Source organism: Anser brachyrhynchus (assembly GCF_964034855.1).
Source record: "Anser brachyrhynchus genome assembly, chromosome: Z".
Lineage (NCBI taxonomy): Eukaryota > Metazoa > Chordata > Aves > Anseriformes > Anatidae > Anser > Anser brachyrhynchus.
In genome coordinates, this window is record NC_137697.1 from 10,721,093 (window position 1) to 10,748,779 (window position 27,687).

The window sequence follows — 27,687 nt, forward strand, 5'->3', positions numbered from 1 at the left end:
TGAACTTCATCATAAAAAGAACTACTTTTATTTGCTTCAGTAGCTGAGGTTATAAAATCAAAATCTTTGCTGGCACAGTTCAACCAAGTTCAACAGAATTGTGCTGTCAGAAGACTTGACACACTGCATCCCTCCCCCTGTAGAATACACAGAATAAATAATTTATCCAACAATACCAGATTTTGTTATTAGTCACCAAACTCCCTTAATTGGTTAGCATTTTATCTCTTTGGAAACAGCCATCAGCAAGATAGCCTTTCCTCACAAGAACCATCAACATAATTATTTATTTTCTCAGTACATTATCCTAAATGAGTGTAACACTGACAAAATGTATTTTGCCCTAGGGATTTTAAATGAGCCTAAGGATCCCTGCAGACTGGCACACCTTTGTGATCACAGGCAGCCCTCTACTATTCTTACTGGTGTCCCGTAATTTCCATGTTCTACCATTATGTCAAATGAGCATCAAGTATAATTAAAATTAAGTATGTTTGAAATATGCATGTAACAATAAAATGGAATTTTGAAAAGGGATTGCAATTTTGCCTGTAATACAAGAATACAAATTTGCAAGAATACAAATCATCCACTTCTGCAAGTAAAATTAATCAGCACATTTCTTTGGAAGAGTAACAACTCTCATTGAGAAAGTACAAATATGATCTGATTGCTCCAACTCTCCTTCCCAACTGTGCTCACAGAGAAACTAGATGATGCTCCACTGAAACACTGGAGGTTGCTGGCAGCCCACCTCTATCAGTGTTGCCTGCACTGCTACCGCAGATGAAGCTAGGCCAACAAAACTGAAACAGGAAATCTGATGGCTATGGGAACCAGCAATGTAACTTTCTATTAAGCACTACTGTGACCAACACAAGACATAACCCAAGCATCTTTCTAGATAAGAATGATAATCAAAAAAATAAACATCTCTACAGCTGGGCATATTCAGCTCCCTTTCATACTGCACATTATTTTGCAAGTCTTTTCTGTAACACATCTATAGTCTAATCCTCAACCACCTGCAGACACATAGGAGAAAATTTATATTAAAAATTAAGAGGATGCGTGTGAATTTTATAAGAAATATCTTTATTCCTGTTTTACTCTCCATTTTATTTATCTTTCTGATCTTTCTCCCCTCTATTTGCCTCAGGCTTTATTTTGTCACAGCGGAGAATCCATGTAAACATCTAAAATCCACATACGACATCCTGCCCAAGTGACAAAAAAAAAGTCTGGCAAAACTTAAAGAGGGAACTAATAAGGGCAGACCACCTCTTGTACTTTTTTGAATTAGTAACTCAAATACTTTGGTACTGTTGAAATTGTCTTGATCACATGTTTGTTTTCAATCTTAAGCTCAAAGTGATAGAAAATTAACACATCTTTGCTACACAGGTGAAGCTAAAGAGTAACTTCAAGCGACCATATGGGCTGAGTTCTCTCTTCTGTGAAGGTTCTGATTCATGACTCAAACATTCTTTCACTGGTTCAAGAGTTTCACAATATCAGTTTCCTTCCTTGGTGTAAATATCTTTGCAAATCTTGCTGATTGCTGACAATGGGAGCAGAATGAATAATTTCAAACATTTCTGAATACTGGTTTATCTGCAAGTACAAGCAGAACACAAAAGCTGTTCTCTGCTATGATTCACAAGAGCCTTCTGCCATTCTTTTTGGTATCAGCACTCATAGAATCAATGGTCACTTGTTTCAAAATATCACTTCCTTCCGCAATTTTCATACACTTTCCCTTTTTAAAGAAGTTTTAATTTTGCTTATGGAAATTCAGCTAGTATTCTGAAGTTTTAACTCAGAATTTCTAAAGGCTTCTAGAGAGAGAAAGGGAACCTTCAAGGTTATGAACTTCCAGTAAGTAAGATAACAAACACGAGTTCTAGAACAAAAATTGGCAAGGAAGTTATAATCACACAACTTTTCATGTCAAAACAGCTTGAAACTTAAAAAACGTTTACTTTGAGAACTCACTTTTTAGCCTGTTCCTGTTGCCTAATTAGGTGCTTTATGATATGTGAAATGTTCTCAGCTATATCTGTTTTAAATCTCAGTTTTAATAATAGTAAGCTATAACCTGACATGTAAACATAATTCCTTATTACAACCAAAAAAAAAAAATCAACAACAGGATAGGGGGAGACAATGAGGATGGCTGTGGGCAGTGGGTTGGTGATTAACAAAACCTATGCACTTATTTTTAAAATGGCTTTATTAAATTCCTCTAACGCTGTCTTCATTATCCCGGTACCTTTCAGTTCATCAAACTAAAATAATAAAAACACACAGCAGAACATAACTAGCAAAAACATGACAACAAACAATAGAAGAAATAAAACAAATTTACCCCCTTAGATGCTAGAGACAAGCTTATTAGAATGCTTCTTCAGTTCACTGCTGGAAGAGTCAGGATGTTGCTGCAAAATTCATTGTAACACTTATAAAATAATACAAAGTTTAAAGAAAGAGCTATGAGAAAAAGTTGTGTCTGTTTGTCTACTCCAGAGAAGACTGAAGGTAGTCAGGAACTGTGATAAACCATTCCCCATAGCTAATACAAACAAGAAAAAAGTCTTAATTGATTTTAATTATTTTGACTGAGTATAACAAAAAGCTTTGATATTGTAAAATGATGGAATATATACTCTGAAAATTGTCATTGGAAATTAAGAACAGACTATACAGACTTACTGGGCTAGAGGGAAGAGCAAATTAGGTTATTATTTACTCAGTTCTGCCTGAATGCAGTGAGATGAAACAGATGTTCTGAATTCTGTTCTGTACTTTTCTGGTTCTAAGATCAGCCACACCATGAAATTTCAATTCCTGTTAAGTTTCCATTGCAATGAAATAACCATCAGTCTATTTCCATCCTGAAGAAGAGACTTTTACAACAACTCTAAAAGTGAGCAACTACTCAGTAGTCTGATAAAGGTATGCCTTGGTCATAATCAGCCAGGTCGTGTTCCTGTCAGACTTGGAATAAATTTCTTCGTAAGCGTATCGAGACACAGGAGAACAGTAAAAATCTGTAAAGTGCACATTTATTAGAGAACCTTTAGGCTAATGAGGCTGATCTGGGTCACACTAAAGGTCCAGTTAGTCCAGTAAGCCTCCTCGACAAACAACAGAAGCTTAAAAGACAGCATGATACTCCTGGCTATCTTCTGCCAGCTTCTAGCACCTACAGTTTAGGAACCTCTTCAGTCAGAGGCTGCACATAGACCACCTTGCTTCATAGCTTCTGATGGACCATGAACTTATCTAATAGTTTCCTCAGCACCCAAACGATATCATACCATTGCATTTCTCAGATTTAACTAACATGAAAAATATTTATCATTATGTCTTGTGATTTCACTGGGTGATTCCTTTTCTTGCAATGGAGGAATAGGAGGCAGTTGTTTTTGATTTGTCTACTCTGTACCAATGAATATTCTATTTACCTTAAATATTTTCTGGTAGTAGTAGACTTATCCTCTGTGAGCACTGCAGAGAAAAACAGTGAGACCTGTTGCCAGTATTTCATATCTGAACATTAAGGAAGCAAAACTGACAAGAATCTCCTACGTTTGCCATCATGCGGCTATAGATTCTTATAATTTAGGATCCCCTGCTAGATTATACTCCTTTAACCTTTGTTTTCTCTGTTCTGTGTCTCCTCAATTACCTCCACTTATAATTGCCTCTGGCTTAATCTCTTTTCTCACATTTCTCTGTACGTGCTGCCTCCATTCCCTGCAACAGCCGCTCTCCATTCCATGCACTTAACCTCTTCCTCCACACTGTACTAGTGACTGCAAAGAAGTATACAGACTGCATTAAATTGCCTGCTCCTGGTACTCACGCGTAACTGTTCTGGGATAACACCTTGAAAGAAAAGAGGAAGTATACTTGATTATCTACAAAAGCTGTCTACCTGTAAAGTTGTGTGCTTGTATGCATGAATGAAAGAATTTGAAAAAATTAGGTGCTGGCCTCCAAAAAACCTTTATCACATACATAGAATTATACTTCCTCAGAAATTTAGAAATTGTTCAACTTATAACACTACCAGGATACACAATATTCTTAAGTTTCAAGAAGAGAGAAGATACTGAAATTTCTCAAAGGAATAATAGTAAGAATATAACATTCTTAAAACAATGTATTTTGCCTTTATTTTTTCCATATAACTGGGCAGTTTTATCCAAAATAAAATAATCACTTATGCATACTCACTTAAATACAGTAGAAGTGATTTTATAGAAGAGTAGCAACTTCAGCAATAGATGCCTGTTAACAATACTACCTGTAAATACGTACTGTAAAAATGACTCTGTATGTACAAACCAGAACTTGCAGGTTTTTTTCCTCATGATGTTTGCAAAGTAGGTAACAAAGAAAAAAACAGTGTCTGCCAACTATTACTGGTTACTGACATACTCCCTTAAACTGATGGAAATGCTTGTTTGATTGTTTGTTTGCCCCAGTACCCAAACAGGGCCTACAGGAAAGCTGGGGAGGGACTCTTTGTTAGGGAGTGCAGTGATAGCACAAGGATAATGTCCTTAAACTGAAAAAAACAGGTTTAGATTAGATATTAGGAAGAAATAGTTTACTATGAGGGAGGTGATGCACTGGCACAGGCTGCCCAGAGAAGCTGTGGATGCCCCATCCCTGGCAGTGCTCAAGACCAGGCTGGATGGGGCTTTGGGCAACCTGGTCTGGTGGGAGGTGTCCCTGCCCATGGCAGGGGGCTGGAACTGGGTGACCTTTAAGGTCCCTTCCAATACAAACCATTCTGTGATTCTATGATTGACACACGTTTGTCTATATAATTCTGTATGCATCTACAAGAAAAAGTGATAAATGACAGCAATTTTCTTGCCATCTTAAATTCATTCATTTGAATTTTGGCACTATTTTTCAACTGTAAAATTCATTACCTGAATTAGAAGTATGAGGGATTGCTTTAACACCCAGCAAGCCTGAAGCCCCAGTAACTATAACCAAAAGAAACACAGAATCATCCAGGTTGGAAGAGACCTCCAAGATCATCCAGTCCAACCTCTGACCTAACACTAACAAGTCCCCCACTAAACCATATCACTAAGCTCAACATCTAAACATCTTTTAAAGACCTCCAGGGATGGTGACTCAACCACTTCCCTGGGCAGCCTACTCCAATGCCTAACAACCCTTTCAGTAAAGAAGTTCTTCCTAATATCCAACCTAAACCTCCCCTGGCGCAACTTTAACCCATTCTCCTTCATCCTGTCACCAGGCACGTGGGAGAACAGACCAACCCCCACCTCTTTACAGCCTCCTTTAAGGTACCTGTAGAGAGCGATAAGGTCGCCCCTGAGCCTCCTCTTCTCCAGGCTAAACAACCCCAGCTCCCTCAGCCGCTCCTTCTAAGACTTGTTCTCCAGACCCCTCACCAGCTTCGTTGCCCTTCTCTGGACTCTCTTGAGCACCTCGACGTCCTTCTTGTAGCAAGGGGCCCAAAACTGAACACAGTACTCGAGGTGTGGCCTCACCAGAGCCGAGTACAGGGGGACAATCACTTCCCTAGACCTGCTGGCCACACTGCTTCTTATGCAAGCCAGGATGCTGTTGGCCTTCTTGGCCACCTGAGCACACTGCTGGCTCATATTCAGCCGACTAACCCAGCCTCCTGCAGTAAGCACACCTCAGCAGGCTTCCTAAAACCTTAAAACCTGGTTGTTTTGATACCAACATATTTTGATAGTTTGAAGTCATCAATAAACTCACACTAATAGTGATTGGGTTTTGTGATTTGTGCTTTGTTGATGAAGTGAGTGATTTCACAGGGCTCAATACTTAATTATATCACACTGAACTGAGTAACAGTAGTGACAACAGAAATTGGAACTTAATTATACTTTCACCTTTTAATTATAAAGCGCCCAATTTGTATTCAGTACCTAAGTTCTTGACAATAAATGGAACATCACCATTCACATTGAATAGATATAAAATTGATTTCTCAGCTATGGAAAAGTCAATTTTGGAAAATAAATTTTTACATTACATTACGTAGTTTTCAAACAATTAAAATAATGGGAGAAGAGCTTGGGGGGTAATTTTATTTATTTATTTTTAAGTCCCGCAGTCATTGAACAAATTCTTCATTTGTTAAGGGCTTGCTAATGGCAAAAGAACCTGCTTAGCCTGTACTAGGTACATCTGCCGAATAAGGTTACTGACCACATCCCAAATCTTTCCATTCCTGAACAGTGTAGCTGCTAACAGTAATAACTCTACTGGAATTATATCATTTAACATTTTTTCAAATGAAATTTACTTTGCTTTAAATAAATTATTCCTGTATTTCACTCCTTATTTTCATAGATTCAAAACTATTGGATTGACAAGAAAGTAAAAATAAGTAACAGACTTTTTTTTATTAAAATTGTTCATACATTACCAAGAAGAATTGAAACCTAAAGAAGTTATCTTTAATCTCAACAAAAAGATTATATTTTCTTATTCATATCAGAGAAATAACAAATGAAAAGAGACTGAAAGAGATCTCATCTCCTACGCATTCAAAGAAATTTAACTTAAAGGTCAGGAGACAAATTTAAGCTTTACTGTCAAAAATGAATTAAGAGGAATTTAAGTACTGAAGGAAGAGGAGGAAAACTTAAAAAACCACGACCAAATACAAAACAAATTTACTTGCAGCATTCAGGAAGGAATTCTTTTTAATTCCCAGCTTATGCAAGTCTCACTAAATACCTCTGAAGTTCAAATACATCTAAACAAGAATCAGCCCAGAGCATGCTAAACATGACATATACATATAGGAAGGTAATCAGGGTAAAACAATGCAGTAGCAGCTATTTTATAACAGATTGTTTTGGTGGTTCTCTCTGGTAAGAAGAAGAAACCCTGAGCTATTTCAATAAAAAAGACAAAAAACACATCCTGAAATGCCACTTTATGTACACATATTTATTAGTTATCCTCCTCATTTCAGAAGTTCACTATAGATAGTGGTAGTTCAGAAAGATTTCTGAAAAATACTTTACATACTACCACTGTTTTTTAGCTCCTCAATGAGGGATCAGTATGATATATTTGACCTCCAAGATCATAGCAGAGATACCAATAAATAAATAAATAAATAAATAAGAAAACCAACACAAAATATTACAGACAAATACAACTCTTCTGCAGTTTTAAGGAAGAAAGTAGCCAGAGTATTTTTCAAGGAAAATACTGGAAGAAAGAAAACAATTGATGGTAGTATGTGATGAGGCTTAGACAGTTTCCACAGATTCATCAGAAACCACAGGAATTTGGGTATCAAGAGATTTTAAGTTATAACTCTTAAGAAAAATAAAACTTCACTTACACTTAATTACTATCCTTCCTGAATGCTGCCTGGGAAGGAGAGCACTAAACATGCAGGGGAATAAAGAATAGGAATAAGTGCTTCACAGAATCAAAGAATATTATTTGAGGCTGAAACAGACATATTAAATCAATCTTTCACTTTGTAAGTAATAAATAGGTTGGTTTTGTTTATCTTAGCCTAATGAGAAAATTCTGATTCTGATTTCCTTCCCTCTAACAAGGGTGCAGAATCGTCTTTAGCACATCTGATATCGTAACTTATAAGAAGTAGTACCTCTGATCTCCTGATCATACCAAAGTTTCCATTCTGTCTCTGTATTTATTGATCAGGGAGAATAACCACTGAAGCAGATCAAAGCAATACTGATTGGCATAAAATTCCTAGTAGAACTCTTACACAACTCTTGCAAACTGGTTTACCTTTTGCTTTTGTAATCCTCCTCTCTCCAGCGACCTCAGAGTAGAAATACATTAATCGTAGATATCTTTGCTGTCTCTAATTAAAACAAATTATTCAAATAAAAATTTAGGACTCTCAAAAAACTATGCATTCATTTAGCCATTTTTGTTCTTGTGACAGAAAGTCTGAATGTTGCCTTGAAGGGCTGGTTGAGTGGCTAACTTCATATAATTCATCTGGTTCTCCCCTTTCCCATAAACTTCCTGGCAGACGTCTAACTCAAATATTTGGTTAGCACATATTCAACCCTGATGGAATCTGTTGTCATTCATGACAAGCAGCAGATCATTTCTACTTTTACCATGGCTCAATTTACTCCCTTAAATCTGGAGTTTCTTTAAATCCCAGATTAGATCTCATTTTGAATGAATGAAGCACCTTGCATCTACCATCGCATTTCTGTAAAACGTAATTCCTGTAAAGACAAACACATGTAAAAACTGCTTTACTCAACGTATGAATGACAGGAGAAACTGAATGCCTACACAGCCAGCTCAGGGAAATCAAGAGATGGCCCACTTCAAGGCAGGGACAGTCTTCTAGTTGCTGGTGGCAAAGACAAGTACAAAGCACATAACCCATCCTACATGCTTTACAGGAGGTGACCAAACATCACAGCTGTCCAAGCTAGGAAGCCTGTTTCTCAGCTGGCCTTATCTCAAGATTCTACAAAAGCTATGAGACTCTTTGGAAGACACAAACATGACAGAAAAATAAAAGCATACAACAGCAAACCATCAGAGCAAAGCAACAGAAAAAAGGTGGGTAAACACTTGTCTGATCCACTTAAGAAAGCTAAGGTGAACCATGAGATATCAGTATACCTTCCATCAGCCTGGAATTCAAATAGCCAAAAAATATTTGCATAGAAATGCAAACGTCTAATTTGAAGGTCACGTAGGAATAAAATTAGTATCTGAAAATATTTTTTATTAAAAAGTTGTTTACTTAAAAACTACTAGATGTGCTTGTCCATCCATTTGCAGCTCTTGATGCTTTGTGTTTAAGAAGTTCAGTACTTTGAATCTTAAATGTAGAACTCCAAATTTGAAGTTGCCAATTAGAATCCATGTTAAAGTAATATTCCTTTCAAAATTCAGAATATGTATGTGCATAATTAAGTCAGAGGCAGAACCTACAACTTTATTATCAGAACCAGGAGGGCAGTATTGCTCCTTAGCATACCGGCTTACACAACCCGTTTGCTACATATCTCCCTCATTTTGCTCAGGAATATATCCCAGCTCTCCGCCTTTCTTTTCCCTGTTTTTTTCAACAAGAAGAAAAAAAAATGTAATACCTCTGACTCATTCCAAAGGTATTCAGAAAAACAAACAACAAAAAAGTCCCTATTTTTTTCAATTATTTTTAAAAAAAGAAATATCAAACATGACTTAGAAATAGTTTAGCTGTCACTTTCTCTGGCTTAATCACAAGTGGCAAAGACCATCTCATTCAAAGGACTGAATTTCCACACAGTGGACTTCATGAGTGCAAGTCTTTTATAAAGCAATTTAACACAGTTTGGGAAAAAATGGAAGAGTAGTCTGCTTTCAAATGAACACCAGGAAATTTAGCCTCTTTGGGAGATGGTAATAAAGAACTACTTTGTGGCCTGCATTCATCGTTTTACTATCTTTTACAGCTTGCTGGAACAGCAATAAATACTCACATCTGAAAAGAAAAATCAGTATGCTATGAAGTCAAGACAGTCTTGATATCTCAATCCTTTACTTCTCTTTAAATCATCATTTTCTTCACTTAATAATATTTTAAAGCATTTTCAGGGAAGGATGCTGCAAGAGAAGATAAAATCTGAGCTACTGATTCAAGCGACGACTCCAAAATTCTCATTAGAGTTACAAGGATGCAGCATTTTCAAATCTCAATATTTTGGCCACCTAATAAAATGCTGTTTCATGCCAGTAGGTGTTACTCACACTGTGAACTAAGTTTTTGTATTATTAGTTTGAACTTCAAATCTTCCTTACTTTGTATACTAAGAATCTCCATCAGAAGTGACAAAAAGTTATTAATAGCATAGGAAACAAATTTTAACTTTAAGACTTAAATAGAAATATACATGCACATCAAGTCTTTGAATCATCCCTAAGACTCTCTCTGCATCATCTTCTCAGTGATATAATTATGTAAAAGGTGATTTAAAATGTAAATACAGAAATCATTCACTGATTAATGTATCTTAAGCACAAAGCAGGGCTTAAGAACTACCATTAATTGATTGTATATATTAATACATACAATGAAAAATTCATTCTATAATATTTTAAAATCCTATTCAAGTTCTCTTAACAGAACACGAGTATGATAAAATAAACGTACTTCAAAATGCACAGTTTTAAGGCAGAGCATAATGGATTTTCTAAAAATTGTTATGAGAAAAACAAACAAACAAACCACCTTGAACTTTGCTTTAGGAGCCAACAGAGGCTTTCGCAGCACAATGACTCCTGGCAATCTGCAGTATCTACTGATCAACCACAGAGTTGCATTAGACTGTTCTTTTTGAATGTCATATTTGTTCTTAACATACATGACAAGGATAAAAGGATATTCAACACATCTACATTGAACTTCTTAAGCTGAATGTGGAGAATGCTCATGATATTCATTCCAGAAAGTATCAATTTTAGAAGAAAAAGAAGAGAGAGAGACAGAGAGAGAGAGAGAGACAGATAAAAGAATAACAAATTCAACTCTTTCAGCACCATATTACACGTAGGTAAAAGTGTCTGAACAATTTGATCTGCTATGAATTTTAACAACTTAGCATTCACTACTCCAGCAATAAAGTGTCAAATCTGAACCCAAATAATTTAAAGTTATAGATTAAAAAAATAAATAAAATCACCAGTAGAAAAACCCCACAGCTAAACTAACTCTAAAAGAATTTTCCTCCCCTGAAAATCAGAAGCATGCAAAAAGAGCTACCTTTTGAAATATCTTCTAGCCCAGTCTATTCTAATGCTTCTCAGAACATTTCAATATGGTCTGCACAACAGCTGTAAAAATGTTCTGCTGTCCTGCTCTCTCTCAACTAACACATGCACAGACAAAAGGAAAGAATCAAAGAATCAAATCAATAAAAACAACAAAAGAACATTAAAATCTGGCAGTGGCCTTCCTTTTGGCAAACTAAAATTACTGTGGTAGTCAATGGTGTGCAACAGCTTCCATGAGTTGCTTTTCAAAAAAAGTAGTCTCCAGTCCTTCTCAGACTTGTTCTTTAACCTTCTGTAAATGGCACCACAACAGTGAAACTGCTTTTTAACATTACTGAAGAACAAGGCAGAAAAAGCATTAAGCCCTTCAGATTTCATGGTGTATGTGGTGGTTTCTCATTGACGGCCAACTAAACTCCACCACCACATGGTTGTTTCATTCCCCTTCCTCAAATGAAGAAGGGAGAGAAAATACAATGGAAAATGGCTCAAGGGTTGAGATAAGGACAGGTAGAACACTCACCAATTACTGTCATGGGCAAAACAAACACAGCATAGGGAGACTAATATAATTTATTGCCCATTACTAACAAGCTAGAGCAGTAAGAGCTAAAAGCAAACTAAAATCACCTTCCCTCCCATCCACCCTCTTCCACCTCATCCCCCCCCCGAGTGGCACAGACGAATGGGCAATGGGGGCTGTGGTCAGTCCCTGACACTTCGTCTCTGCCGCTCCTTCACGGTCCCTCCCTGCCCCTGCTCCATGTGGGGTCCCTCCCACGGGATGCCGTCCTTCCCGAACTGAGCCTGGGGGGCTGCCCACAGGCAGCAGCTCTTCAAGCACTGCTCCCACACGGCTCCGTACCACGGGGTCCATCCCCCAGGAGCAAACTGCTCCAGCACGGGTCCCCCACGGGCGGCAGCTCCCCCCAGACCCCCTGCTCCTGCGTGGGCTCCTCTCCACGGGCTGCAGCTCCGGCCCGGGGCCTGCTCCTGCGGGGGCTCTCCATGGGCCGCAGCCTCCTCCAGGCCACATCCACCTGCTCCTGCGGGGGCTCCTCCACGGGCTGCAGCGTGGAGATCTGCTCCGTGTGGGACCCGTGGGCTGCAGGGGGACAGCCTGCTGCACCAGGGGCCTCTCCACAGCCCGCAGGGGAACTGCTGCTGCCTGCCTGGAGCACCTCCTGCCCTCCTGCTGCACTCACCCTGGGGGGCCGGACGGTTGGCTCTCACCCCCCCTCTCTCCCAGCTGTTGTTGTGCAGCAGTTTCTTTTTTTTCCGCCCTTTCTTCAGTCCACTCTCTCAGAGGCCCAACCAGTGTTACTCATCAGCTCGGCTCTGGGCAGCAGCAGGTCCCTTTTGGAGCTGGCTCTGATCTGACATGGGGCAGCTGCTGGCTCACACAGGCCACCACCGCAGTCCCCTGCTGGGGTCTATCAAATCCTTGCCACATAAACCCAATACAATACTTTGCATTGACAATTTTACTGTCTTCATCGAGAAGTGAAATATGAACATCTCTCGCCTTCCAGCTCACCATGTATGTACTCCTAAAGATGTCTTGCCATTTAAAAGTCTTCTTTATTTTGCACTGGGCTGGAGCTTTCTGAGTTTGCTTCTAAGTGCATAAGACTTTTTGTTTGGTTGCATTTTTGTAATGCTCAGCCTCACTTATCTGACCTTGTTTTCACTTTCTGTCATTTTCCTTTTCTGCATTTGAGATAGTGATGATTGTGATCAAGGTGATACTCTATTGTTCTCCCAAAGCTTTCTCCATCCTAGAAAAGTTTCTTCTCATGCCCTTAACAGTCCTTCCTTAATTTCATTTCTTTTTAAATAGACCTCTCAGAAGCTTTCACTTACCAAATCTATGAGCTCACAAAGTCTGGCTTCCTAAAAGCCATTCCTGATACTTTGCCATTTTCCATTCTATGCTTTCTAAGGAACTTGAGCCTGCATTTTATAGTTACTATCCCACTCAAATCTTTTTTTGTTCACTCATATTTTTCATCTCAGTTACCTTTGAGAAATGATACTGCAATGTCTGTAGTCTATAACTGCGTTCATATTTATCTAAATCCAGATCTACAAATATCTCTGATTCAGGATTTAGTCAAAACCTAGGGATATAAATCCAGTCATGCAGTCAAAGTCCCTGACTAACCCCTAGATGTTTCAGATACAGACTTCCATATGTAAGTGTATATATTATGGAAACTAACATTCTGTTGTAATTTCTGCCAAAAGCTGCAGATATCATAGGACTAAGCAGTTCAGTACCCACCCTATGCCAAATGAAATATTCCTATCCTGCAGTCCCCTGGGATGCTTTCAGCAATTGTCCACTGAGCACACACACGGTCATCCCTGAGTACCTAGATAATGCTATCAAAAATGGCTATCAAACACAAACCAGTGTTGCAGCACTTGCTCAGAAGGAGGGGGTACGCCTTGGTTGTGTGCCCTTCTGGACCTCAAACCCGAAACTGAAGTCTTTCAGAAAGATGTCTTAATGCAAAGCCAGTGCCCATCCCAAACTGAGAATTGCTTCCTGTACCAAGATTTGGTTTTGAGTTCCATGGCTGGGGCATCCAGGCAAGTAAAAAGATTTTAAGATTTTTTTTAAAGATTCTTTTTCCCCCTTAAAACAGTACTTATAGGTATTTTGCAATAAACTGTCACTGTGTAAAAACCTTGAAGAATTCCTCAGAATGGAGCTATGCATCTGAGGAAAGTTTTCCTAGTGTTAAAACATTTGGTAGAGTAGACATTAAAAAAAAAGTTATTTTTTCAGTTTCCTCAATAAAACACAATGCCATGATTTAGCACAGATAACAGCGTACAAATGGCTTATTTCAGTCTGCTTCTGTCCCTCAGTGTAGCACAGTTCATTGTACCTGAGATAATGACGCTCACTGACGTGGCTGTGTTGTTACCAGGCAACCAGAGATAAAATGCAGGGTTTAATGATTTTTATTTAATGTATTTTTATGAGAAAGTACACTCTCTTTTTTCCTCCTGTGATATTATTTGAGGTGGAAATGCTGTTTACACAGGGAAATATATTTAGCCATCCTCTTGCAGTCTGAACAAGAAAATTATTCAAACTGGATATTCAAACAGCCAGTCAATAAATATTTCTGAACACATTGACTATTACCATTCTCAAACACTTATATCGTGGCAGTGGCTGAGATCTAAAACCACTTTGTCAGGAACAAGCATTCAGGAGGTCTCACAGCAGAGAATAACACTGGCAGGGAACAGACAGCAGCTTAGTGGTGTTGGGGCTGTTACAAATGTCCATGCAGTTGTCCAGGGCACAGACAATTTAGCCTATGCTTAAATCACCCTTCACCTCTCAGTACTGTCATGATGCTTGACCCTGGCAAAATCATCACCAGAGCTGTCCCTCCTGGTGGGGCTCTGCTCTCAAGAGCTTCTGCAGGAAGATGCATATCTTAGGGGGCAGCCTAACAACACAGCCCTTGCCCTAGCAGTCTGGGCCACACATCCAAGAGGTAACACTGTAACTCCAAGATGCTATATGTTCCATTTCCCATCACACATCTCAACTAATCTATTGGCAAGCCTGACAGCAGTGCCAGATGATGAACTCAGCAGACAAGTTCTTCATGAAACAGAGAATGTCTGGAAAACATTACTGCAGATGTAAGACCACACAAGCCCTCATGTTTCTCCACGTGACAAGCTCTTCCTCTGCACCTTTACAAGGCCCCATGACTTGTCTGTAAATTGTGACTACTTTACAGCCAGTGAAATCCTTTTAGACTGGCTGATTTCCCAACTGTCCTACCCTTGCTGTAGGAACGCCTTCCCCATGGGAGCAAGAAAGTGTTCATATATCCGAAAATCAACTGAAAGGCACTGGAGGGCTCAGGTCCAAACAAAGCCAGAGCTCTAACTGCATGATGGATTTCTGAGAGTTACGCAAGATGAAGTGACAAGTAGATGTAACAAAAAAGAACCATTCTGGAACTCAGCACTGTAGAGAAATAAAAAACAATCAAATTCCTGTGTCATTTTGCTTTCACATACAGATAAAGACAAACTAACTAAAGTTTTTGATACTGAATTATTTAACATTTTTCTCTGCAACAATTACCTATCAAAAAACAGAAATCACACAATTCAGTTCAAACTTCTTTTTGACCCTTAATATTGGTCATTTTTAACTGAAAGTAGAAAATCCACTAGTAAGCACAGTTGGATCTGTCCAGATGGTTATCTATGTTTCACGAATCATCCTTACTATCAAGCATCTTATCAGGTTCTATTTCCTCTCACTTCGAAAGACAAAGAAATGCATGTAATAGTTCAAAATACTTGTGTAGTTCAGTAAACACCTCTTGCATTTCATTAGAAGTTTACAACCGATATATTTCCAATCCCAGAAAGGCTACTGCATTTGGTTCAGAACAGCTACTTCTGAACGTTTAACTGGTCAATATAAAGAAGGCTTAGGGTCAGATACTTCAACCTGAAGTTTCTTCTACGGGAATTTTAAAATCAGTATCCTTTCAACTGTGAGCCACCGACTAAGTGGTAACATTACAGACTTACTTTTTCCTCCTCCTCACAAGCCGCTCTATGCACAGACAGCCTTTTTTAAGAAAACAAATTTTAAGCAAGCAATAGCTATCAGTTTGTGGATTTGTGAGTGTTGGTTTTTGCATGTGTGTGGCTCTGCTTTTATTCTTCTTATCCACAAACGCTGCCAAGTTCTCTCACCTCTGAACTCTTACAAAAATTAAGTCTCTCCATACTTCAGCAAAGACAGCATAAAATGCCACACTGACTCGAAATAGAGAATGTTTAATACATTAAAGAAAAATGTGTTTTCAACTGTATATGCATGTCAGGCATGCATGTGGAGCTTCACAGCTCCACAGCATATCTTATGACGGTAAATAACTAATCCAACTGATTCCCAGTGTACTCCCTAGTTTCACCAAGTTCACAGACACCTTGAGATTGAATTTCCAGTATTTTTTATTTCCCTTGATAAGGATCTCACTAGGTCCAGTGTCATTCCATATTTTTATCAGTGTTCAGAAACTAAAATAAATCTGGGGAAAGACTGGTGCAATAAGAAATATGAATGAAGCAGCAGTACCAGACAGCTGATAAACTGAGTGTTTTCAAACTTAACGTATTTCTAACACAAAGTTAGACAACTTTGGGCAAGGAATAGCCACCATACTTCCAGAATGCATGCTGGAAATCATTGATTACACCTTTCCTGAAGTATGCCAGAAAAGGATTGACAAGGTGTAGGCAACTAACTCTAAAGGAAACCCCTGTAAAATGATCAGCAAGAAATATGGGTGTGCAAACAATGAGTGCACCAGGACTGGACAGAAGAGTAACTCCACTTTTGCAGGTGACAGTAGTGGTATCAGTATTGTAATGTGAAGACACTCGTGTTGGTCACATCTGTAGATTTTCAGAAAAGCAACAGAGGCAGAAGGAGATGGAGATAAAATGTATAGGAGAGCTGACAATGTTTTACAGTTAGAATCATTAAGACTTCAATCTGCTTATCATATCAGCAGCACTGAGAAGCCACTCCGTGGGAAGGAAATGCCAGCTTCACAAAGGTTTCTAATCTAGCAAAAGAGAGCAAAAGCATTGGAAAGAACCTAAAGCCAGACTAATTACAGTAAGAAGACGTATTTATACCAGTGAGAGTGATTAGCCACTGGAACAGGCACAAAAACAAGGATGGGCTTTCTACCTCTTGCTTTACTCAAAACAAGGCAGGATAAATTTCTGATGAAACCTACCTTCCAAAATTCAAGTTACACTGATTCAACATGCTTACTGAACTTATTACAAACATAATTCAATAGCCTAGTACCTTTGCTTATAACTCAATATTTAGCAAATGAAGTTCTATTTCTAAAAAAGATTGCTTCTAAAGGACTGGGTAAAGCTAGATGTATCCAAGAAAGCAGAGAAGAGAAAAAAGTAACTCACCAGAGTATCTACCAGAAATAGCAAATCCCTTTGTCTCTGTATTTACAGCATCAAATTTTAATGAATGCTGTAAAAACTAGTTTCTAGCTTAAAAACTAGTAACATGGGGCAGGGGTGTGTGTGGGGGGTGCATCTACTTTCTGCTAGTTACCTGCCTCAGCTTGGTACTTCTAGACAAGCAGATGTTGCCAGCCTAAGTCCGGTTGCATAACAGGTACAAGGTTACAAGTTCAAACTCAGGATACAAGTGCCAGACAGAAGCTATAATCCCACAAATCCCAAGTAATCACTGCATGACTCTGCAGACAAGTCTGACCTGTAGCTAGTGGTGACAGAAAGGAGCAGGGATGGCTTCAAATCTGTACTCGTAGGACTGTCTGCTTAAATTAAGTTAAATGGTCTGTGAGTGAAAAACAAACAGAGCTAGGAGCAGGTATCAGAACTCAGAAATCTCTGCTGCCAAGGAAGTATCCGAATTACTGGATTACCAAAATTTTTTTCTTTCTCACTGTAAGTGGGATTGAGAATTTTACCTTTCAGCCTTGAACAACAAAACTAAGGAGCCTTATGAAAGTCTTTGCAGTCGCCTCAGTTACTTAGCAATTAGCTCTAGGCAGCTGCAGGCTGACAATCCTCAGTACTGAGGATGTACTAGATGCCATATTGAGATAGTTCTTTCTGGTTCCCTGGGTTTGAACTCTTAAATCCTAACACAGCATCCTGAATTCTACTTTGGAAGAAATACTTAAAAGTTAACCCAAGGCATTGCATTTGGCTTGAAATATCTATTTGTCCTAAATCTCTGCTTTTCACCCATTAATTAGTTAATAAATAGCTAGAGTTGTAAAGTAACATTAATGTGCTATCTGGCAAAAAGCAGTTTTTAAATGGTATAGAAATTGCAACAAGACTCAAGGTGGACAAAGTTAAAGGCAGATATTCCAAAGATTAAGTGGAATTATAGCAAGAAGGATGTCACATAATTGCTGCTCCTTGACAAGAAAATTCTACCCTATCACATGTGGATAGAAGAGCAGAGAGAATGAGATGGAATGTAGGTGGAAGGCTTTGATCTACTCAAATTCTCTAAGCACCAGACTGTGAACAAAGTATGAAGGGTGAACGACTAGAATGAAAGGGAATGATGAAGGATTCTTTACTTCATTTTTAAATGGAAAAATATTTTAAGCCTTTCTTGGAAACCAATTGTGAAAATTCATGTACTGCTGCCAAACTGTCACTAAAAGTCATTTAGCAAATTCTATGGTATATTTTGCTATAGCTCTGTACAACAGAAAGAAATAACTTCCCAAATGTATTATCTAGAGATGTTTATATAACATTTTACAGATGTTTTTACAAAAAAAAAAACACAAACAAAAGCAGATGAACCCAGAAGAGACCAAGGCAATCTTCCGTTTTGAATTTACTGAAAGTGGTCTAGAAGAGTTTCTTTTGATCTTACTTGAATCATATTTAGCTTTTTTAGGCATATTAAAAAAAACACTACCAGGGAGTGAGAAAAAGCCAACAGTCTATCTTTCAGATACTACTATGCCCTAGCAACTCTCCAGTCACCAATATATTTCCAGTATAGCCTCCTCGATGTTTTCAAACATTATAGTTTTACACAACAAGGCAAAAGGACAAAAAGATTGGAAGAAGCTTCTAGATCACCTAGCCAATCGTCTTTCTCAAGGCATTATCAAATGTTTGTATCTAATTCTTGCCTGTTATTTATACAACTTATTTTTAGAGACCTCAACTGTGATAGATCCATGATTTGCTCAATCTATGTTGTTACACGTTTATCCTCATTATCAGGAAGTTTTGCATAAGGTCTTACATGAATCTTCTCACATGCAGCCTAAGCGTATTGTTTCTTCTTTCATCCATATATTTTCTTATTTAACAAATGCAAAACCTTTCAAAGGCTGATCACAAAAAATGAAGTCCTGGTCATAATCAGATGAAAAGTGATAAACTGAAGAACCATGGTAAACTAATCACTACAACTGAACGCAGTGTTAGGAATAGCTAGTCAAAGAATACAGATTAGACCACCATCCCTTATACAAAATTCACCAAGTGAGTCAAGAAAAACAACTCTGTCCCCAGAATGGCATGAGAAACAGAGGGGTCTGTTGCGTATGGTTGTATACAGCTTACTACTTTTCAACTACCTACCTCCACCACGGTTGTCTTGGCAGCTTTGCACATTGGCTGGTTGAAATTTCTTGCAGTTTTCCTGCAAAAGAACAGAAAATGAGTAAATATTAAAAGTTGTAGAAGGAAAGACATTTCAGAACTAAGTTACATCAAGTATCTCTGTAACACGAACATCACAAATCTTTCTGCCAAATAGCTAGAAGACTAATAAAAACAAGAAGGAAGAAAAAGTACTGTGGAATTGTGTAAGATGCATATGAAATTAAATCATATTTTCCTACATCAGAAAGTATTTATTATATTTCTTTTGACTTTTAATCAGCACATTGTCTAATTGAAATTGGGTATGCTACTGATACATTCATTTATCAGATTCAAGAAAAGCAGCAAGCTGGGCTGTGTACAAGGTACCTTCCCATTACTTCACCGCACAAAGAATGAATTTCATCTCCATAGGGGAGTGAGCACAGGGCCTAACAACCTCCCAGATCCCACATATGCCTTCATAATTTAGACTAGGCAGCTATATGGACTTGGGCTAGCACTTTGCACAGTAGTAAATTTAATCCAATTCTCTTGATTAAAAAAGCTGTGCCAGTTTTGGCACTCACTCAAGACTCTGGCATTCATCCTAAGTATTCCCACACAGTATTTCTGTTACAAGGAAAAAGAACTTCTAGGAAGTAAGGTAAGACATGGTATGTACAACTGCACCTGGATCATACCGGGCACAAGGAGAAACAAGTGACCCATGTCAGTTCTTCTGTATTTTCCAGAAAACAAACAAAACTGTGAGGTATAACATTTAAGAAAAAATATATATATTTTGGTGGGGTACCACTGATTTTAAAGGTAGAATTCTGTTTTGTTTTGTTTTTTTCTTTTCTTTAAAATGCATGAAAATAGGGTTCCAAATAAGTCAAGACCTTTTTTCCCCCCCTTTCCACACAAATATTTCTTCCAGACTATCCTTGTTTCCCAATGTCTTTTCCTCTTTTTTGCATGCTCTCGTCTAATGACCATACCAAGCGCTATAACCCTAATGAACTTTGGCATGCTGCTGCCACCTCGTGGCTTTGGGGAAGGAAGAAAATGGAAACGTGCAAATCCTCATCTGCCATGCATTTAGGACCGTTTCCTAATGCAGAGACCTACAGAATGCAAACTATATCCCAAAACACGTATCTTGAGCAATCCTGTCTTATTGTCAATACGTGGCAGCTGTGAAGCTTGTAACAGAGGCTGCAGAAGGCACAATTTGTGGCTGCATGAACACAAATGCAATATTAAGGTTTAGTTTGTATATTAGGAAAAATGTCTTCACTGAAAAGGTTGTGAGGCACTGGAACAGGTTGCCCAGGGAAGGGCTTGAGTCATTATCCCTCGACGTATTTAAAAGTCATGTAGACGTGGTGCTTAGGGCCACAGTTTATTGGTAGACTTGGCAGTGCTGGGTTAACAGCTGAACTTGATTTTGGAGGTGTTTTCCAACCTAAATGATTCTATGATTCTACAAAAAAATAAAAAGCCTTGGAATTTATATCTTTTTCTTAATGTTTGAATGTAGTACTAGAAGAAGTCATTCAGAGAAATATACCCTTAAACCAGGTAGAGCACAAAATGAGGAGAAAAAGCTGAATTAAAATAGCAGGGGAATGAATACAGATGGGATAAGCAGATGTGGAAACAAAGAATTCAGTATTTCATCCCAAGTGACTATTTTTTTTGCCAAAGACCTTTTCAAGATTGTACTGGTTGGTCTGCCAGTAAAAGAAACCAATATAAAATTATTGCCACTTGAGGGGAAGGTACTAGAAGAAACATTTCAGTGTCAAATGAAGAAGAGTTAATAGGCTTGATTCTGACTCTATTTACAAAAGCTGAAAGTGTTTTTTGGTTAATAAAATTGTTTCAGTAGTAGTTTATGAGACGAAAGGTATTTTCTAAAGGGTACCTCAATCCAGAAGAAGAAAATTCAGGAATACTATTCTTACTTTCCAACACAGAATAGCATTCTGGTTTTTGGAGTTTGAAAAACAAAAACTATCTAGCAAAGGCTACCTTCTCATTTTGCAATAGATTTCTAGGTATCTAGACTCTGCAAGCATATGGATTCCTTTGTTCCAGTGACAGATTCATAAACTGATCCAAACATGTGGCAATGACTTTTCCCCCACAGGCAAAAGACGGCAAACTAATTCACAGAGAACTAGAAAAACCAAGTAAATCCATCTAATGCAGCCGAGCTGAAGGAACACCTCGGCTGTTTGATGAATTTATGTATTACAGAACCACTTGATGTGTGAAGAGATGACCTGACATAGCTGTCTGTGACAGCAGGGGGCCTAACTCAGGGCATCCTCTTCACTGCCCTGTTCTTTTGTCAGGAGTGTACTTTTATGGGCACCAAACCACATCTCGGACTGTAAAGTGAGAGTATACTGGGCTAGGCAATTCCAAAGCTGAATACTACCAGATGAAAAGGAAGCGCAGCCAAATCAGGTGGAATATTCACGGAAGCAGTGGAGCTGCCTGCTGTTGCTAACAAAGCCCCACGGAAGCTTTAAGATCCATGCTCCAGCTAAGCAAAACCAGTACCTGCATCAGACTAACACAGTGAAATGCTCATATATACATCCTTACAGCTAGCACAGGGACAAGGTGAGGTTATTTTATTATGTTTGAGGGAGTTTGGGATTATTTGTCTTGGTAATGGTGTATCGTATTGAAGAATGAAAGAGTTGTGATGCAGAACTGTCTGCTCACCATAAAGATGCCTGGAACAAAAGTAATGACAGCATATTGTATGGAACAAATGCACTAGGGAACCTGAAGTCACATGAAGAAAACCCTGTTTTAAAAGCTGTTTCCTAAAGGTATTAGTGCCATTCAGGATCCCAAGAAAACAGTATAGTTTCATGCAGGAGAACAGACAAAAAATCCAAACTGGCCTGCGTGGTTCTAACACGTCTACCTGAAGTACATCCTTTATATTTAAAAGAAGCTCTTAGCTTGAGCATGACTAACAGTTTGGCAGTCACTCCACTCCTATTGGCTCAGCAGGTATCAGAGTCATAGGAAATCAGCTATAAATAGTGGCACACTGTTGTGAAAGCAGTGGCAGATGCAAGTAAACACAGAGTCTACATCTATCTAGGCATACACTGGAAAATAAAAACAGAATTTGCATAATGGAAGTAAGTATGGGAGTGTCACAATGATAGTGAACAAACATACAGAACATGTCACAATGTCAAAAATATAGTTTCCTTTATATCCTGTTGATGGAGCCACCTATAAAGCAGCTGTACTTTTTCCCCATTTTTATCCCCATATTTTTCAGTTGCTTCTTCAACTCATTGTTCTTCTCAATATATACAATCAGACTACATCGTTCAGACCCTTCACAAAGTAAACTGCAACTGATTGTTATAACGCTTACCTTTTCATCTGATAGCCATAAAACAAACAAATAAAAACCAGACATTAAACATAAGCAAACCTCTCCTGCTTCAGTTCAGGACAAACCAGAGGAAAAATATAACAACCCAAATAAATGTTATCACTAGTGCAATGCCCAAGCTTTTCACAATAAAAGATGTTTAAATTCATGAGATGCCTCTCCCTACACCACTGAGATCAAACAGACTTTAAACACACTTTTGTGGGGACAAAATCAAGCTTTCCCATCATTGACTGGTCAGGAAACTGACTCAACTCCCTTCTATTCTGGCATATATGATACTTGGATCAGCCTTCAGTCACACAAGAAAAAGGACCAAAACTAACACGAAAACTGACAGGAACAATGTTACTACCTTTCTCCACAGACAACACTATGACTTTGATCTCCTATACATCATTTTTAACTACCAATGTTTTATTGAACGGCTGTATTTGGATTCTCAGAAGACTTTAGAAAAAGCAGTGTTGTTTTTTTTTAATTTTTGATAAGTGTAATTTGACATTAGGGAAAGTCAATATGAATTAAAATGAAATCAGTAAAACTTTATTTTATCATCACACACGAGACAGGATTCTCCTTCTCTTTCATTATCTAAATCATTAAAAAATCTTTTCCAACTGATAAACAAGTCATACCTGAAAATGATGTTTCCTGCACGATCAGCCTTCCATGCCTTCACAAGAGCAAAGTCTCCTGTAATTGATTTCTCGAGGATAAAGTGACGACCATCAAACTCTCGCACCTACAGAGGAAGAGTACATTATTGAGATATAGGTTTCTTCAAACAATCATCTTACGTAATATTTATTTTACAAGGTTAATTTTACAGACTATTTATTTGGTCTTCTTTTTGCACCATGTACAATTCTATCTGAAAAACTGTAGCTCATGTGTGTAGCCACAGAGCTTGTAACAAATCCCAGGTTTACCCCAGTGTGTGTTTAGTGAAACATACACAGAACAGAACAAGATACATATTCCTGCTGCTCCATCTACTGGTATTGGACATGCTTTTGCAGAAAATCCAAATCTAAATAAAGACAATTTGATACAAAGCACTCAATTCAGACCATCTGACAGGCTGAATTTTGCTTTGTCTCCCTTTATGATTAATATTTGTAACGATAGTGTTCATGAAGCCAGAATACTAACTGACAAACAGATACTATTTTAGCAGCTCCATAAAAATGAAATGCACTTTTCAAGAATAAATTCACAATTTCTTCTAACCAAGGTAAAAATTCTTCTGATTCACTGACAAGCTCACTCATAACACAATTGGGTTTGGGAAGCAAACTGAAATGTGAGTTACATTCCATGCAGAAAAGTAAGTCTAAAAAAGTATTCTGGAAAACTTTTCACTAGGTTCTCTCATACATGGTTCCATTTTCTTTGCAGTCACAAGTGAAGCTCACTATTGAACCACTTTATAGGGCAGAGGCAGAATAGAACCTGAATAGAATATTCAATATGCGCAAACTCAGGATATATTTTTTCGTATCCACCAGATTACTGATGTACAAAGTAGAAAGTTCAGGACTTTGTTGGATCTTTAAAATAGTAAATCACATTATTTCAAAATTATGCATGCAAAACGTTACGATGTTCACAGGAACAGAAATCAAACAAACAAACGAACAAAAACAGACAGCAATGAGGAAGACAAAAGGAATTCCTCTTTACGTTATTAAATTAATTTTAAGAAACATCAGGCCATTTTTGTGCTTTTATGAAGTCAGTTAAATCCACCAAAGAGAAGTTAGTTGGACTAGGTCTCTGCCCTCTCCGTGCTCTCTGTCAAGGAACCTGAAAATATCCAAGATCCCCACAGCCACAGTGCGGCTTCCTCAAGAACCTGTTCTTCCCCATCTTGCTTTGTATGAGAACTCCCCAAATCTATGTAGATTCATATTCAATTCCAAACAATATGGATATACCCAGAAAAATCAACCACTAATCTCTTTGTTATGCATGACCATTATTAAGTATGGTATATCACCAGAATAATTGCAGAAAGGAAAGCAAAAGACATATATATATATATATATATAAAAAAAAAAAGAAAACACTGTCTCAGAAAAAATGAATTGAATATTTCTGACTGCTAGTCACTACCTACTCATATATAAATCCTGTAGAGAAACATGAAACAGCATGAAACAAGGCAGAAGGTTAGAGTATAGAGTATACACAACACTACTAGTACATAATTCAAAATCTGTGAGAGGGGAGGAAATACAACAAAGACATATCAAAAGTTATTTTTGCAGACCCGTAGGGGTAGATCTGAGCTTTTATAAAATGGCACTTGCACTTGAAAAGGGTTGGATCAAATCTCGTTAGTGATGTTATTAGCCTCCAAAAGACTGAGGAGAGCAAGAGAGACTTTTCTACAAATGTTAAAAGTAGAAGAAAATTGTTATCAAAATTGCAAGGTATATATAATAAACAAGAGATTCCTTCAAATGGTAAAACATCAAAATGTTCAGTAGGAAAATTAAGAAAAAAAAGACTAAAGTTTCAATAATGAAAATATCAATGCTTAAAATAAAAGAAATCCATGGAGGAAAAAGTTACCTTTCCCCCAGAGATGTTCTTGAGAACAGGGGAAGAGTTTAATGCCTGTGGTAGCTTAACTGGAACTTAGAGCATTAGCCCCATCTATGTCTTCAAGTACCCTTACAGCACTGAGAAATCTCTTCCCTTCTCCAATTTCTAGAACTAATTTCAATATGAAGTCCACATTTCTCTTTCGGAAGCCAGGCTGATTTCTTGCAATTTTAAATACTCATACTAAACGTCATTTCAACTGCTGGCAAAAGTTTCCTGAATGTGTCAACAGAGCTTTTCCTGTTCAGCGAGAAAATGCCTTGTCTCTTCTAATACTAAAGCTTCACGTACAGCTGCAGGGCTGCTTACTCCACACCACAGTACTTAAGGAGCACCTGCCCTATTAAAAGGAGCTTGTTCTCAATCTATCATGTGATGCAGTGGATTGGTACAAGATTTTGTTTTAATTCAGAGTATGGTCAGAGAACTGAGTCAAGTGAAGAGTAACTCAGCAAGAAAGGTTTTCACCTGGATAAGTTTCTAAGTCACCCTAAAGCTGCAAGACCTTTAATAACACATTGCAGGGGACAGGAATGAACAGAGGGAGTACAATTATTCTACCCAGAACTGTAGCCATACTATTTATCCAACATACCAAGGTTAAACTTGTCCAGAAACAGCTTAAACAGCAGTTTATCTTGGACATCTGTACGAAATTCAGTATTCAAAGCAGAAGGTGTCCTGAAAACAGATCAACATCTTACCTCCCTTGGCTGACTGGCAATAGCAATGGTGCCATCTGTATTGTATTTGATAGGTGCGCCCCCTTCCTGCACCAGTGTCCCATAGCCAGTACTGGTGTAAAACGCTGGGATTCCTGCTCCTCCTGCTCTAATACGTTCAGCGAGCGTACCCTGTGGGAAAACACATTTAAGAGCCTGTCTAAAGTCATATAAAATTTGAATGGCACCTTTCAAAAAGGAAACATAACATTTATCTTAACATAAATATTTCAAACCCCTGTACTTCCCTGCATGTTATTAATTCACTTTATTGTTCACCAGTGTACATACGCTGTAGACCCATCATTGTCATGCAGATCTAAACAATTTGCCTATGCAGTCCACAAAGCATATCACATGCCTAAGGAGTTCAAGGTCTTTTGGATGGAACTACTGAGCGTGAAGTAGGAAGATGGAAAAAATGAACTGCAAGGTGATAGAGAGGTGAGATTTGAGACTTTTGAAATCTGAGAAGTAACAAGTGCCTGGTTATTTCCATGTCAGCTGACTGAAAAACAGAATCACAGAATGGTTTGGATTAAAAGAGAATTTAAAGATCACCTAGGTCCAATCCCATGAGTCCCATGAGCAGGGACACCTTCCACTAGATCAGGTTGCCCAAAGCTCCATCCAGCCTGGCCTTGAATAGCTCCAGGGCTGGGGCATCCACAGCTGTTCTGGGCAATCCGTGCCTCAACTCCCTCACAGGAAAGAATTTCTTCCTAACATTTAATCTAAATCTACCCTTTTTTAGTTTAAAGCCATACCACTTTAGTTTAAAGCCATATCACTCCAACCCCTGACAAAGAGTCCCTCCCCAGATTTCATGTAGGCACCCCTTTAGGTACTGGAAGGCCTCTGTAACGTCTCCTCAGAGCCTTCTCCAGGCTGAACAACCCCAACTCCCTCAGCCTGTCTTCACAGGAGAGGTTCTCCAGCCCTCTGACCATCCTTGTGGCCTTCCTTTGGACTTGTGCTAACAAGCTGATGTCCTTCTTGTGCTTGGGGCCCCAGAGCTGAATGCAGGACTCCAGGTGACGTCTCACGAGAACAGAGAGGAGGGGCACAATCAGCTGCCTCACCTCATGCTGCTTTTGATGCAGCCCAGGATAAGGTTGGCTTTCTGGGCTACAAGCGCACATTGCCAGCTCATGTCAAGCTTTTCTTCAACCAACACGCCCTGGGGCTGCCCTGAATGCATTCTCCACCCAGCCTGTATTGGTGCTTGGGATTGTCCTGGCCCAGATGCAGGACCTTGCACTTGGCCTTGTTGAACCTCATGAGGTTTGCACAGCCCCACCTCTCAGGCCTGCGCAGGTCCCTCTGGATGGCATCCCTCCCCTCCAGCATGTCAACCACACCACACAGCTTGGTGTCATCGGCGAACTTGCTGAGGGTGCAATTGACCCACTGTCCACATTACCAACAAAGACGTTAAATAGCGCTGGTCCCAAATACCAGCCCCTGAGGAACACAACTCATCCCTGATCTCCACTTCACGTTGAATGCAACTCTTAGAGTGTGACAATCCAGCCAATTCCTTACCCACTGATTGGTCCATCTGTTCAATCCATGTCTCTCCAATTTAAAGACAAGGATATCATGGGGGACAGTGTCAAATGCTTTGCACAAGTCCAGGTAGGTGATGTTAATTGCTCACTCCCTGTCCACCAATGTTGTAACCCCATCATAGAAGGCCACCAGATTTGTTGGGCATGATCTGCCCTTAGTGAAGCCACATAGGCTGTCGCCAGTCACCTCCTCATTTTCCATGTGCCTTAGCATCATTTCCAGGAGGAACTGTTCCATGACTGGGTATAAAAGGAGAGTTCCTGTTCATCTCTGGGATTCTTTGACAAAATCCCAAGAGATTGAGCCCAAGGGACTCTTTTCCATAAAATCTTAATA

At 38.7% G+C, this 27,687-nt stretch overlaps 1 protein-coding gene across 3 annotated transcripts in view; it reads right to left on the reverse strand.

Annotated features, from left to right (window-relative positions):
• Window positions 1-27,687, reverse strand: part of OXCT1 (3-oxoacid CoA-transferase 1) — an 89,573-nt gene that overhangs the window by 42,831 nt on the left and 19,055 nt on the right. For all 3 annotated transcript variants that reach the window (XM_080575019.1, XM_080575021.1, XM_080575020.1), the window contains 3 exons: window positions 25,762-25,911; window positions 23,083-23,189; window positions 18,996-19,060 (listed from right to left, as the gene is read on the reverse strand). In XM_080575019.1, the coding sequence (XP_080431145.1) occupies window positions 18,996-19,060; window positions 23,083-23,189; window positions 25,762-25,911 (322 nt within the window). The remainder of the gene's footprint in view (window positions 1-18,995; window positions 19,061-23,082; window positions 23,190-25,761; window positions 25,912-27,687) is intronic.